This window comes from Thunnus thynnus, chromosome 5 (genome assembly GCF_963924715.1).
Source record: "Thunnus thynnus chromosome 5, fThuThy2.1, whole genome shotgun sequence".
Classification (NCBI taxonomy): domain Eukaryota; kingdom Metazoa; phylum Chordata; class Actinopteri; order Scombriformes; family Scombridae; genus Thunnus; species Thunnus thynnus.
In genome coordinates this window covers 5,497,818-5,513,530 of record NC_089521.1, presented here as the reverse complement: position 1 = coordinate 5,513,530, position 15,713 = coordinate 5,497,818, and the positions used below count along the sequence as shown (strand labels likewise).

The 15,713-nt window shown below is 39.6% G+C and overlaps 1 protein-coding gene across 2 annotated transcripts in view; it reads right to left on the bottom strand.

Moving 5' to 3' along the window:
• Positions 1 to 1,274: 1,274 nt before the first annotated feature.
• The window catches only part of ranbp10 (RAN binding protein 10), a 35,094-nt gene continuing 20,655 nt past the window's right edge, over positions 1,275 to 15,713 (bottom strand). Inside the window, exons 4-15 of one of the 2 annotated variants that reach the window (XM_067588833.1) lie at positions 14,480 to 14,647; positions 14,301 to 14,323; positions 13,352 to 13,536; positions 12,496 to 12,608; positions 12,072 to 12,180; positions 11,732 to 11,880; positions 11,358 to 11,574; positions 9,100 to 9,239; positions 8,781 to 8,932; positions 6,851 to 6,962; positions 5,837 to 5,978; positions 1,275 to 5,265 (exon numbers count right to left, since the gene is read on the bottom strand). In XM_067588833.1, coding sequence (XP_067444934.1) covers positions 5,848 to 5,978; positions 6,851 to 6,962; positions 8,781 to 8,932; positions 9,100 to 9,239; positions 11,358 to 11,574; positions 11,732 to 11,880; positions 12,072 to 12,180; positions 12,496 to 12,608; positions 13,352 to 13,536; positions 14,301 to 14,323; positions 14,480 to 14,647 — 1,499 coding nt within the window. In that variant the 3' untranslated portion in view covers positions 1,275 to 5,265; positions 5,837 to 5,847. The remainder of the gene's footprint in view (positions 5,266 to 5,836; positions 5,979 to 6,850; positions 6,963 to 8,780; positions 8,933 to 9,099; positions 9,240 to 11,357; positions 11,575 to 11,731; positions 11,881 to 12,071; positions 12,181 to 12,495; positions 12,609 to 13,351; positions 13,537 to 14,300; positions 14,324 to 14,479; positions 14,648 to 15,713) is intronic. The other variant, XM_067588834.1, reaches the window with a different exon arrangement.

The window sequence follows — 15,713 nt, the reverse complement described above, 5'->3', positions numbered from 1 at the left end:
GCTTTCTTTTTCTCTTCAGCTGATAGAAATCCATATCGAGGTCTCTGTATCATGTCTGCAATATTAAGCATTAGTCAAAATAACACAGAGTCCTAATCATGAACAAGCAAACACTGCCTACTGTTCATGCACAGTTGTGTCATATCTGCCTTGAAGCGAGGAGCATCCATACAATTTTGAGTGGATTTCATGTCTGACAGGCAATAGAAATGCTTGTGGTAGATAACACTGGCCTTCATCAAAGTTTGCAGACACACAGGTTAGAATAAAAATGAGAAGGTAGATTTGTCACCTATAATTGGGGTGGTCACCAAGCCTACAACCTGCTGGAGGCTGTAGAAAAATATTCATTTATTTTTTAAATCCATGCTTCTGGTCTTTGAGGCTTCTGTGTGTAGTTTTAAGTCTATGATGAACCTGGTGGTATGAACACAGCCACAGTTTAAGTCATGGCTGATTAGCTCAAATGAACCTAATGATAACCCCCTTCTTACTAAGTGATGAATAAACAAGAAACATGCAGAGAAGGAGCTCAGTGGAGATGTGGCAGTGGCAAAAATTTCAATCCGTGATAGAAATGTTTGTTTCCACACTTTCACAATAATTTTGTGATCATCTCACAGGAAACATCACAATGATCACTTTTATGCTGTTCTACAGTATACGCGCCATCAACAGTGTTGCATCTATTTGTGGTAGTTATCAACGGGAGCAACACAGCTCACATTTCTCTTTCTCCCAGTGGGGTCTCGTGTTGAGATGGTGGAAATGTTTGATAACAATGTGCCAACAATGTGCCTGACCACACCTCATTTTAAGACCAACACGCCCATGGGTGCTCAGATGGGTGCAATGTCTTTGCTATTTAAACGTGGGCGCTGGACGGGAAAATGACAACTGTGTCTGTCTTAAACTTGCAAAGACACTTGCGTTGCGCCTGGTGCCACTTTGCGCCGTGCATAAGATAGGGCCCCTAGTGTTTTTGTTTCAATTCATCAACCTGGAGGCCTCACGAGCCACAGAAACAGACGGTGTCTCCGGAGGCTTCCAGATGACTCACATTGATGATGTATTAATATGTGCACACAATCTGTACACATTTCATTGTCACGAACAGTTGTTTACTTGTAACGAGGCTGTGTTTTCTGCTTGTGCTATTGTTGCTACGTCCAGCAGTTTACTGTCTCCAATCCAACTTGCTCACATCTTGGCTGTGGGGAGGAAAGATGACTAAATAATAGAAAGCACACCAAATAAAAACAGGACATCAATCATATGCTTATGGATGTATTTTAATAAAAATAATTCTGTCAAAATTAAACAGAATACAATATTTCTTTTTTTTAACATGTTTCCAGTACATAGGTTTTTTTTTTTCAATTATCATTTTTCCTTTTTTATATTGTTTTAAAGGTTTTAAAAGTCATGCTAAGTAGAGGGTAACTCATTTCACAATTTTTTTTTATTAATTTTTACATTTTTTTGCTAAAACTCAAAAGTCAAAATATGAAATTAAATTCATGATAGAAGTCAATTGTGCACAGCTTGTCTGCAATGCCTATATCCATTTCTCCATTTCTCTGGCCTCTCCAGAAGAAGTCTGTGTGGCTTCAGAGGCCTCGGGCCCATTTCCAAAACTGTTCACATCCCTCGTTTCCTTAAACAATCACTGATCAGATCAGTGGCTATGTCTACGCAGGGATTAGAGGAAGGGTGCGTGGTAACAGAGCTGAGACGCAGCCCAGGCTCAAACACGAAGGACAGCTGGGAGACTCGTTCCCTACAGGTATGCAACAGAGGTTGTTCTTTCACGTACAAGTGTTTGTGTAACAGAAGTCCTTTACAGCTGCAGAAGCAGATGTCATGTGTGTACTGCATGTGTGTTTGTAGTTATTAGAATAGTTCCTATTATAGCAGAAGTTGTGTTTATAAAAACCAGCTTGGTAAAAAGTGCGACCACATACCCTGTAGTAAACCCCACACTGCATACACACATCTCCAGTATTATGTTATTCAATGTTTCTCTACCATAGACTGAAATTCTCTTATGAATGGAAATATACACTTTGGGGTGGATCCACAAGCCATTTGCCAGGTCACAGCAAAGCGGCTGGAGTGACAGCTTGCCACTAGTCAAACAACATTTGTTAGAAAAGAAGACAAAATAATGTTTTAGATCAAGCTAAGGGATGAACCAAATCATGTTTGTTATCAAAAACCCAATTAATGATAAACATGGAAATGGGATACAGTTGAAATCATTTTGCCTTGAACAATTGTCTTTTTAAATACACAGAGAGGAGTTCCCAAAAAGATGAATGATGAAGATGTCAAATATACAAATATAAAGGTGTTGGAATAAAATGTCAAAATCAGATCTGAGCTCCTGAAAGAGGAGCAAAGTTATGGAGACCCAAATAGTTCAGAATTAAATAAAGACATTATAGAATAAATAATGTTATGAATAAATAGTGTAAAATGTAGAAAATAACCATCATTATGAAATGTTATTTCATCATTCTTATTTTCATAGTAACAGTTTTATTGGACTTTATTTGTAAGTCATCATACAGATTTCTAATTTCAAAATGTCCTTATTAAAAGGTCTGTTTTTATTTCATGATGGCACTACAGAAGCATTGTCACCAATCCCCGTCCCCTCAACTTTTAGCCAATCACATGCCTCCAGCCCTCCAGAAACAACTGCCAGCTTGAACAATCACGGTTGCTTCTGTAGAGCAACCAAAGAGAAAGACTCTGTGTGTTATCGCTCTTTACAGAGTTGTGTGACGTTCTGTGAGACACATTTTCACAATCACTCAGTTAGCTACAAAGTTAGCTGCTGCTGTTAACATTCTGATACTGAGTAACAAATCTAAGTTCACAAGCCAACATATCTAGTTATCTGGCTGGGTAGCATGTGTAGCCTTGTTAAGATAAGTTTCATTTCATGTTCCTTATTTATAAAGAAAATGTGCCTTAATGAACATCTCTGTAAATGTGACAGTGTTAGCTAGCCGCCTGCTAAAGCCAAATAAAAGAAAAGGTTAGCGTCTGTGCACAGGCTGGAGGCGTGTGATTGGCTGAAAGGTGAGGGAGCTGGATGGGTGACAACCCCACTGTCATGAAATAAAAACGTACTTTTGAAAAACAAAAAGGGAATTTTTTTTTTAGAATGAAATAATAACAAACCGTAAAACTCTGGCAATATAAAAATAATAATAATAAAATAACATTTAATTAATTTAAAAACATTTTAGTATCAATAATAATTTATTACATTATTTCACAAGTTCTTGCTTTGATTATATATTTTACTCTGTTTATTCATATGATTATCTATTTCATCATGTCTGAGTTTTTAATCTTGCATGTTTGGGACTCCATACAAAGCAGTGAGGATTGGTTCATAAAAGATGTGACTATAATTTTTATGCTGTTGGGGGCTGGAAGTGGTCCTTGCTAGTTTTGTTGTTACTGATGTGACCACCTGAACAGGAGCAAGAGATAACTTCTGTGTAAAAAAAAATAAATAAAAAGACTCTATAAAAAGATTCTTCTTTTCTATCTTATTATCATGTTATTGTACAGGTTGTAAAGCCTTCAGGGACAAACTTGTAATTTTGGTTTCTTGAGGTTTGTGGGTGTTGGAGAAATGGAGGGGTCTGTGTGAGAGGGAGGAGATAAAACAACACACAGAACTAGTTTTCACAACCTTTAGGTGGTTTGAAATCAGTTGCCCAAAATGAAAAAAAAACACTGTCACTTAATTATCAAAAAGGGCACCCTCAAATTAAAAACCTTCCTGTTTGGCAAATTGTTTTTCATCTACGTATTTGAAATTCTAACAACACATGCACAGAGCAGGTCAGGCTGTGGATGATGTAAAAAGACTGCAGTAATGAAATCCCCAGGGGTAACTTGACTTTTAGACACACACGCACACAACAGTGATTGTTAGTCTGCCTTTGATACTCATTTTCTCTATGCTGGCATTAAGGTGACCATGATAATAGTGTTAGGTTCTGCCCTGAAAGTAGGTGCAGCTGTGCCTGAGCTCTGCCCCCTGCAAGAAGATCACTGATTAGTCGATCCTGTAGTCGTTACAGTAAAAGCAAGGCTCTAACACCTCAAATATTCCAATTGAATCCCTTGTTATCACCTTCTCGCCCTGGTCAGTAGCAGTGTTTGCCACTGTTACAGGGGCAAGACCTTCAATTATATATATATATATTTTTCCTCTTACACAGGAGATGTTTTTACAGGATGTGTCTTGTTCTTTGGCTCTCAGTATTTTATTCTTGAAATATTACATAACCATAATTTAGAAAGGTTTTGGCAACAAAATACTGCTTTTTAATTTTAAAACTTTGTGGAATAATTTGGGGATCATTTGGCCTTTACTGAATCAGCCTTGACCACAGCTAATTATCTGCGCTACACCATCAGAAGTGTTTTTCATGCTGAGCACCCTTTCGCTCACCCACCTAGATCTATTTCAAATGGAAACACCAAACCTACCCTCCATCTGCACATAATGTCCTACCTCCACCAGAGTGACAGTTTGACAGCACTGTCTTGGTTAGAACTTGAAGTCTGACAGCAGCAGTGTTAATAGACAATGCAAGTAATAATAGTGAAGCAGCAGCTTTTGAACCCTGAGCTGACCGCATGAGCATATTATTTTAATGTCTCTCAGCAGACAGTAATTTATGGGTGCAGTTATAAGTGTTCTCGGGATTTTCTACTACAGAATCTGTCTGTAACTTATTAAGAGATGATATAAAAAACCTCAAGTTTTGTTAAAGTGACCTACAGTTGTGGGGGGGGTCACCGTGGTAACCAGCTGTGGGTATTGTGGTCTGTGATATGGTGAACAACGACAACAACATGAGAAAAAAAAAATACCGAACTTAGGGAATCAAAATCCAACCCATGAAAAACAAAAGAGAAAAGGGGGAATTACATTTTTTTTTTTTGTCCCGGATGAGCACAACAAACTGACGAAAAAAAAAAAAGAACTAAAAAATGGCTAGATAAACATAATAATAATTAATTATCTTTAAATAGTGTCACACATTTCTTTATTTGATAATACTAAATTAAAAGGAAGCTTTCTTCTCTGCTCTCCTCCGCTCCTCTGTTTGTGCCGCTGGCTCGGTCTGACGGACAGCCAAACACACCAATCACACGCATGCTCTTTCCTCCGTCGCCTTGACAACTACCTGCTGGACATGCCTTCTCTCAGTGCTACTTAACATTAACCTGCGGAGAGATGGGTAATTGTCTAAGCCAGGTAATGAATGAATTACAGTAGCATGGTCAAAACAAATTGCTTTCATGAATGTACAGAACAGATACACTGCTTTGCTAATTTCACTTTTGTTTGCCAGTAATTGTTCTTTCTTCTAATGTATATAATGTATGATCATGGTGAATGTTATACAAATGGGTTTTATTGTATGCATGTATGCTCAATGTAAGTGATGATTCACAATGAGGTGTTCCACTGCAGGAAAATAATGGATGGAGACGGAGGTGCTTCACGTTGTGTTCTACCCTCCGTCCATACAGGATTTCCATTATTATTCCATTAGCTTTTACATGCCAATTTTCACAAGTTGTTTATCAGATAAAATGAAACAGGAAAGCTGAAAATCATCTCTCTTAACTTATTTTGGCTAATATGAGTATCTTTAATCAGTTTAAGTGATAGGAGTTAAATCATCCCCACCAACATTGTCTAAGCATCAGTATTGTTGCTGTGGTTTAAGTATTGTCAAAATATTGTGCGTGGCTGTGGTATTAATGTCTCATACTATATTAAAATACTCACCTGGACCTGGGCTAGTGCAAAAAGTTGTCTACTCTGGCAAAGGAGCAGGAACCAGACCGGACTCGGGCCATGAGCTGAACACACTCTGTGGCCTGACCCAGCGCTAACATCAGAGGAGGCTGCTTGGGCAGATTTTGGGACTCTGGAGCAGAAAAACAATAAAGAGTCAGAGATGGATGAAATGTACAAGTTATAATGTATCGACAATAAGTGTATCTGTTCGTGGGTATATTAGTCTACTCCAAATGTTACTATCTTGCCTTTATTCTTGTATACATTGAATATATGTGAGCTACACATGTACTTGAAAGCCCCTGAACAGCTACTAAATGGACCTTAAAGTGATAATGGTTTGTCAATGGCTGTTTCCAAGGTCAAGAATAAACTTTGAAACTTTTGATTTAAGCAAACATTCATGAAGTACACGTAAAAAAAAAATGGAAACGTGAAAATCTACGGTTCCATAACAACTGAGCAAACTCCAACTGCTGATGAAGCTCATGTAATGTGATTGAAAGCTTCAGAACAGCTGTTGAATGGACCTTGAGGTGATCATCATATCTCAAATTATAACATTACGTAAGAGGAAAATGTTCTATATTTAAATTGTAAAATTATATACTGCATGTAAATTAAAGAGTACGGTCTTGACCTGCTCTATGTGAAAAGTGCCCTGAGATGACTTTTGTTGTGATTTGGCATTATATAAATAAAAATTGATTGATTGATTGATTGATTGATTGATGTATAATTAGGGTAAAACAGGTAATAAAGGTAGACTCTACTATATCTAGTTTACATTGTATGTACTACTGTCTATGTCTTGGTAAACTTTGAAAGTCACCAGTAATCTACTTTAAATCAAAAACAGGAACAATGTCGAGTGTTTACTTTCTTTCTGCCACATGGCTGTTACTGTAACACTGTTACTATGGTGTACAGTTAATTGTACTTTGAAGACATATATGCCTATCAGTATAACAGCCAGTGTGTGTTTGTGTCTGTGTTCTTTACCCAGTATGGCGCTGTTGAGTGCGGAGCAGAGTGATTCTCTCTGCGTGGGGTCTAGCTGCTGGCCCACGGGGCAACTCCATGGATCTGAGTACGCTAGCAGGCTGAATGCATCCTACAGACATAGACAGACAGACAGAAGCCCATATGATCACAACACAGCTGGAACAACACTGCAGTGTAGACATTTAACAGCTTCCTGGATTAGACTAATTATGTACCATCTGGCCATAAAATGACCTTGATCTCATACTGCATGTTACATTTCTGGGGACAAAGTGAAGCATTGACTGATAGTTGACTAGACATTACTGCAAATTAGCCACGCATGAGGAAGACACTGTCTTGAATGTTTTTGTTTCCAAATATATATTTCTGAATGTTTCTGGTTAATCTTTGGTCTCCGTTATACTGATACAAACTGCAGCATTAATTATTAGTGTTAAGTTTTTACTAAACACAAATTATTGAGCCTATAAGGCCATGCTATGTCTACAGGTCAGCTGTAGGAATAAGGCCACCAGCTATCACTGTTGTGTGTTTCTCATAGTGTTGCACCTACTGAGACATCACTGCAGTTCTCTGCAGCTTTTAGCTAATTGTTTAAGTTCTCTGGCTTGCACAAAGACTTTAAGGTTGGATATCATGACTCTTTTTCCCTTGTGACTGGTGCATATATTCATACACCTAACAAGCTAACAACCCACATTTTTAATGAGGAGTTAATGGAGACCAAACCAGAGCTGAAAGATAAGTGGATATTGGAAATAATGATCTCAAGCCAGCAATGATTTGCAAGACACTGTGTTCAGCTCTCAGTACTTTTTGTAACTGAATCTCTTTGGTTTGAAGTTGAGTTTCCTGTGTTGCTGTTTGTAATTTCAGATATCTGCCTTATTTTACAGTTTCCTGATCGCTTTTGGAGCAGTGTTAAGTTTCTGCTGATGAAAACATTTCCTGTTGCTGCTTCAAATTAAAAGCTTTCCACTGACAAACTACTGGGAGGCTTTTATTATGATGAAGTCATAGGAAATTAAATGTGTTTATCATTGAGTTAGCAGAGCTTCATTTAGCGGTACTATTCTTCAGTAAAACGGGTCTACACAACAAGATCTGGAGATATTTGGTCAGTTATAAATACTGCAGTTAGGAATAATAAAAGTAGAAACAGCCATAGTGAGATGTTAGATGAAGAGCTGTAGATGACAGGCTCTTAATGCATTTTCTGCAAACCAACACGTCATCATGGTAAACAACTCCTTTTATGCAGTGTGTCAGCATGGATCGACTGCTCGCAGCATGGCTCAGTGCGACTATCTCGGCTACCATGGAAAAACCCTACTGGTCAGGTGGCCAAAAGCATGACTTCAGATGGGGTTGCTCTGCGTCAGCGCTGTGTTTCTGTCCCACATTGGTCATCAGTCACTTAATGCACCTTTAAGACACTAATGTTGACTAAAGACTAATTTAACAGGTGCTGGAAATATCACTTTTAAAGAAGAATTTCAGTATAGATGTCCTAGTAAATGTGTTATTATGCAATTATTACAAAATTCTTTATATTAGAAAACAGTTTACAACTACAGTAAAGCTCCTTCTCAGACCCTTTAATATTTTGCTAGAGACTTGTTCTCAGACTGGCCCCTTATAATTCAGCGGACACAGCCTGCAGTACAAAGTAGTTTGAGCCTTGTCCAGTGCACCGGAGAACTGGGACAACTAACAGTTTGGACACTATCTGCTTTATTACAACACATCCTGAAATCAGAAATCGCTCCAATTCCTGCAGCGTGTACAGGCCGCTGCCATCAGGATCTTAACTGCTGCCAACACAAGAAATCTCTTCAGCTCAGTTTTGGCATCGCTTTAATCTGTTGTAGCACAGCTGTTTTGTTGAGCTTGTGCAGCTGCATGTGCGGTTATGTGTGTTTACCTGTAACATCTTCTTGTGCGTGGCGTTCTTGCCGTACTCGCGGCACAGCTGTTCGTTGAGCGCCTGCAGCTCCCGTCCGAACTGGATCATCCTCTCTGTGGCTGCCTGGTTGCCTCCACAAAGCTGTCTACTATTGTTGTAACCCTCGTCTGCTGGCGACAGACACACACGTTTACACACGTTGAATGTCATGTTGTGGTCAATGTCAAGTTGGATGTGAGAAATAGGAGGGAAATGTAAGAGAGCAAAAGGCGAGGAATACAACAAAGTATATAAAAACTAAATAAATAAGGAGAAGTGTGTGCATGTGTTTGACTACCTGTGACCCCATTTCCAATGCTGTTGTCGTCTGGTTGAAGGATCTCTTCATGTTTGTACGTGCCATTCATGATCCGTGCTGAGGAGCTCTCAACAACCCCGTTGGTATAGTGCTCTGCTTCTATCTCCATCTCACTGTCACTACAAACATACACACACACATTCAGAGAACAAAACATGAGTCCATTAGAGCAGGCAAGTGTTTAGACATCCAAATCTAAACTACTAATTCAAAACTTAAAATAGCTGAACGAGGGATGTGGCTCTTTAAATGGTAGTTGTAAATACTCTTGCTAAGGTTTCCAACTGGTGGTGACTACATGCTCTTTACACACTGTGCAGCAGTGATTTAAAGCACTATAGTGCAAGGCTACATCACAGCCGGGTGTGATCACAAGCACAACAGACCACAGATGACCACACCTAACTGTGATGTGGTCAGACAATCTTTCAACTCACAGGCATGAGTGCATTTATGCTTTTTATAGGGGGCGCTATTGAGCCATTTTGCCACACTTATGCTCAAGATCTATAAAACATAACTGTTCACCACTTCTGATGCATGTGCAAAGTTTTGTGAGTTTTTGAGCACCTTTAGCCCCTCAAACATGCGATTCTTCTTTTTCAGGAAGAAGAAAAGAAGAATTCCTTCATTTACAATAGGGCCTATGTACACCTCTATATACTAAAAATATACTCCTTAAAAGAAATGGCAGTAATATGCACTCACACAGCGTAAGACAACATCTAACTGAAACTTTGCAGAGAGGAAAATGGAATAAAAGTAAAATAGCTCCTGTTTTTGCCAATAGAGCAATTGAGCTGATTTCCATAACTGATCCAGAAGAACACAAAGTAAAATGCGGTGCAGGCTCATAGATGCTGCCAAGGTTCTTGTTAATGGTTTTATTTGCTCGCAGTGATTACATATTAATGTCTTAAAATGACTGTGGTCGTGATTTATTGAGGACAAACCATCCCGTCCTCTGACAGTTTGTTATTTTCCTGACTTTGAAATTCCCTTTGCCCATCTGTGTGGTATTTTGGTGTCGAGCACAGAGGGCACGCAAATGAAGCAGTGCAAAGCGAGCTGTTGGTATTTTGGTGCAAATTTGGTCTTAGATGTTGTGCTGAGAATAAATGTGTAAGAACATCTGTTTCTGTGTATCACTCCGCTGCCACTTTGGTGATTTTGTCCTCAAGAGCAAAGTAAAGACTTGGAACAAATAAGCACATATAACAAACTAATGCATAAAATGTAAATAAACTATTTTAATGTCGTGTTTAAATCAGCATCAAAAACAACTTTTAATGTGGTTAAAGCAGGGATGTCAGTGAAGCAGTTTTATCTGTTGTCCACAGCTGCTTTACACTGCATGAAAATCTTCTCCTTTAGTTCCTTAAATCACAGGACAGATATATTAATAAACGTGCAGCCTCTGATTTGAGAAGTGATGCACCAGAGTGTAGTGCCATTACACAGCTGTCTGCTGTGTTTACTTTGATAATCACATGCAAATGACAGCGACCTCACACACTACTGGTCGGTTATAACTTGGTATTCAGTCTGTGTATGTGGGAGGTTTCTGATGACCAAGGCTCAATAATAACATAATAACAACTTTTTTTAGAAAAAGAAGTGTGTCATGTTCTATTCTTGAATAGGATTGATGTTATCATATAAACAGCTTCGCCAAACTATTTTGTTTATTATTGCTGGAAGATTTATGGTGCTGTGTGTTCACATCCTAACGATCTGCTCCATCCAGACAGCAGCCAGTTCTTCATCTGTAGAGCTGTTGTCGTCATGCTTCTCTGTGATTGGCACAAATGTTTTAGAGCTATGAGAGCAGTGATGTGACTGGCTGAGAGCATATTTATTAATCACCAAACCCTCTTCTCTATATTCACCTACATCCAGACCTTTTGCACTTCGTGCTGCTGCACATACATGAACCAAAATAGCAGGTGCACTTTGAGACGCCCACACAGCCCGTGTGCCCAAGACCTACCATGCTGTGCTGGGAGTTGCAATTGAGCGAATAAAATAGGTCCTTAATGATTAACTGTCAACAGAACGCTGATAATACTGAGCATTATCTGTGACATCTCTATTTATTTATAACCATATTGTGGTTCTGTATCTGCTGTATCTGATACCAGTAGCAACCCTCTCCATCATACCTGTTATATGTTAATTGTAAAGGCTCAATAGGTATGGCTTTATCTGCTCTAAATCATACTGACGGTGCTTCCTACCTGGTTTCCTGGGTGCTGTTGGCGCTGTGTGGCTGGCTCTTGGTGGAATCAGAGGAGTTGGATTCGGAGTAGTTAACGGAGGAAGGGGAGGAGGAGGTGGAGGAGGAGGCAGAGGAGGACGCGCTGGGGTATTTGACGCTGCCGCCGCCAGCACCGCCATGGCTCTTTGATTTGTTGGGGGGAGTCACCCCGTTACTGCAGGTGGGGCTGTCTGCTCCTGGAAGTGGAGGGTGATGGGGTGGTGAGGAAAAAAAATATGTCTCATTTCTTAAGGTGACTGGGGAAATTATTTCATTTTATTTATTTTTTTTATATTTGTGCATCATGCTGCTTCTCAGAAAGGACAAAAATTTGGAAGAAATGAGCGTGCATACCTCCGGTGTGCAGGTGTGTGTTGCCGGCTCCGTGGCGAGGGCTGAGGCTGGGGGAACCAGGGTAACTGTCCTGGGATTTGGGGGAGCGAATGGTCAAGCAGCGAACCTCACTGTCTGTACCGTTCACCATCTCCACGAACTGACGACACCTAGAGGACAGGGCATATTGGTGTTACTGGTTTTTACTGGAAAACTAAGCAATCAAGAAGCTTATCTGATGAAGAAAACTATGACGGCCATGGTTATGGTAGACTAGAATTGTTTGGCTTTACAGATACTTAACTGTTATGACATCTTTTGTCCTGCGTCAGATCTATATCTTTAAAACATGCCAACTTACTTCAACATGAATAGTAGGTTGGGGTTGTGTTCTAACAGGCCCGGATAAAGTTGCTGAGTGGCTTCTATGGCTTCACCCACCCGTCCTGCCAGCACCAGCTTCTGTATTCCTGTTAGACAAAGAAAGCAGGATGTTATTTACAGTGTATTGATCAAGAGGCACCATGATTTCACAGCAAACATTAAATATAAACCAATGTGTCATTCATAGAGACCGCACGTCAATAAGGGCAAACAATATCCAATGAATAAGTCCGTCTGGATTCCCATTACTGGATTTATTCTATAGCAAAAATAGGCTACTACACCTTCGCTAGATAAGTAGAGCAAACATCGGTGGTGCTATTAAGATGAAATGGTGAGATGGTCAAAAGAAATGAATTAAATAGAGTGTGTGTGTGTGTGTGGTTGTTTTGTTCACTCACTCTGTCTGTTCTTTATAGATGTCTGGTCCTCTTGTATCATAGTCTCTGTGGCTCTGGCGAAGGCTGTTGCGGTGGCACAGTACCCGTGGTGCACCAGATAGCTGGACACCATACTGAAGACAAAAAAACCAAAGATAAATTAACGATTTCAATGAAGACATCACATGTTTTTTTCTCATTGGTAATCTGAGCTCTTTAAAGGGGCATTCAATCAAAGTGGAGGTGTGGAGTTTGTAACTACACCTAACGCACAAACAGCAAAGACAAAGAGTATGGGGAGCCGGTGTTATGAATATCTTGAATTTAATTGTTGGTTTTGCTCTGCAAAAACATTTGATCACACCGGGAAGACAGCAGACACCGCTGGAAAACTAGCAGATAATATGATACTATATAATATGATCATAACGTCCCCAGTTTGGTTCCGGACAGGAAGCTTTAATGTATTTCATTCAATAAAATGCCCTAGAAATACTTCATCAGTCACAATGCAGCTGATATAGCTGATATAGCTGATATAGGAAGATTTCAAACTATTAAATGTGAGTAATCATGTTTTCATCTGCTTCATCCATCACCTTCATTTCCAATGGGAGCCTGCAGTCTCTGTATGCTAATTCAAAACAGTGTCATGTTTTGTAAAATTGAGTGTAAAATGTACCACTGTCAGATTTTGCTGCATATGATTTAATGTTTTTCTGTTGAGCTGCTACATGCTATCATTTTCTCAGCTTTCAGCAGATGCTTTAGTGCTACATTATCACTCAGAACAATAGAGTGGCCTGATAGTGACAGGTATTGACAGGTATGTGTGTGTGTTTGGAGAGGTGAAGGGAGGGGGGGTGATGAATCTTACTTCTGCAGGACGGCCTGCCACTCCCCAAGCCTCTCTCCTATAGGGAAGCGAGCGATCATGCCATGGATCTTGGCCCGCCATTCACTCATGTAGTCCTCAATGTCGAAGACAAATGGCTGCTGGCCAAAGTTTGCGTCTACAATCTCACCCGGAGTCTGAAGCCCCACGGTGGGGTACAGGTTGGGCTGGTAGAAAGAAAGAAGAAGAAGAAAGAAAAGCAGTCTTTTGATTAATTCATAAAAGTCTATAAAGTCTTCAAGTATCAATATGAACAACACAAACATTTACAGTCCTTTATTGGATCAATAGAAAGCCTCATATTTCAGGTTTTTTCTGTAATGGAAAACTGCCATTGGATAAACAGGCTGCTTAATGGCACGAGCTGTGAACAAGCTCTTTACTTGATTGCCTTTATAGAGTTCAGTATTAAATTGTGTCTTTTGGTGTATACAAAGCCACCCGCAGGGTATGAAATTAACACCAACATCACTTTAAATGCTCTTTAGGTCCGACAGTGGTTGGTAACTCTATCTGCTCAGGCTGCCACTATGGCCAGCAGCCAACTGTGATTTTGAGTTTCTGTTCTATTCTTAAAACCAATTTGGCTGGTAAAACCGTTAAAGTGGCGTTTTTTTTTAATGTTACAGTTACTGCAGCCAATGGACAAAATAAAAAGGTTCTTTTCCAACCCAATTGCCAACATAAGCTGCAATTAGATATGGACCTGCGTGGTCGATATCCATTACACAGTTTGTTACAGTTACAGAAAAAGTATGATAAGCATCATGTGGGGAAAAAAATGTGATTATTTGTTTAGAAATATACTGTTTATTTTCCACAAAGATTTTCAAGGAGTATTTTTATGCTTGCCAAGCTGCTGTAAAATGAAAAGAAGAGCTGTACTGTTTGGTATATTGTGGATATGGTGCTGTAATATGATGATACTTACAGGGAGGTCTGTGAAGGCTACACCTAAGAGGTAGAAGGACAAACAGTTCAAGTTAATATACATAACAAGCTATCAGTTAAGCAATACATTTTAAACAATCCATTATTACATCACACAATTAAAAATTCAAATACATTTGCTTATACTGTCTATACTGAATAAACATCATCTTCACCAACCTAAACTGATGCCATTTTTGGTGTAAAAGCAAGTGTTGTTGATGAGGTTAACACAGCAGCCAATCACATCTCCCGTGGTGAATGTTGGGCCGTACGGTTGGCCAGTCCCGGAGGAGCAGAAGGAGTGGCCGTCATCTCCATGGTAACCGTATGAATGTTTGTCCCATCCTGAAATAGGACAAGGATTAGGATTAGGTTTTTATTTTATACTTGACCTCTTAGGAAAAAATGTTTTGTGAGTCAAACATGTATGACAGCAAATTTGTAATGAAAGCAAAGTATGTGAAACACCATTCTGCTTCTACTGAAACATATACTGCACATATCAAGTGAGAGCAGCTCAGTATAAACAGTCTGTGAGTCCAACGGAGCAGCTGAGGTGAAGTGACTTGCTCGAGGTCACTTGAGTAGTTGCTGCTGGAGGAGGGGAGACAGTTACTCATTCACTTGTGCTGCTCAGATTTTCCCATCTGACTACCACTGCCTGCAGGGCATCTCATGAAAATTCACACACGCACACTCACGTACGCACGCACACACGCTTTCTGTTTGGCATGTGGTGAAGTGCACTGCAATGACCAGCAGGGGGATCTTGTCTGTGTAAAAGAAACTGGTGAGTCACTGCCAACAGGAACAGCAGCACAGGAGGCTGAACTAGGAGTACAGGACATGAGGGAGACAAGAGGCTGTCATGATTTGCTCATTTAATTCCCAAAGTTCTTGTTCCGTCTGGTACTGATGCATGAGTATGTAACTGTGAGCTATTTGTTCAGCCAGATTGTCTGCTTACTGTTATGGCTGTACAGTCAAAAATAAATGATTCTGTATGCTGCATGGTATACAGTGTGTGCTAACACTTTTTCCTAATAATTTCCTCTTAAGTTTCCTGGTCAGAACCATGTCATTTTTCAGTTAGATTGGAGAGCGAGTTTTCCTTTCAAATATTTTTTCATTTGCAAGATTTCTATTGGCCCGAAGAGGTGAAAGTATCCAGTATTTTACAGGAAACTAGAAATACCTCCACTTGTATGTATACCTCCGCTAACCGGTCAATTTACAGTTTATATCCATGTCTGTCCAGACTCATAATATTTGTAGTAAAGACTTTGAAGGAATTTAATAAAATCTTGGCCAATAAAGCTGATTCTGATAAAACTCAAAGCTGTAGCCATGACAGTAGACAAAGCTTCAGATATGGATGTTGCTGCAAAGACACAACAAATACTAAAACATG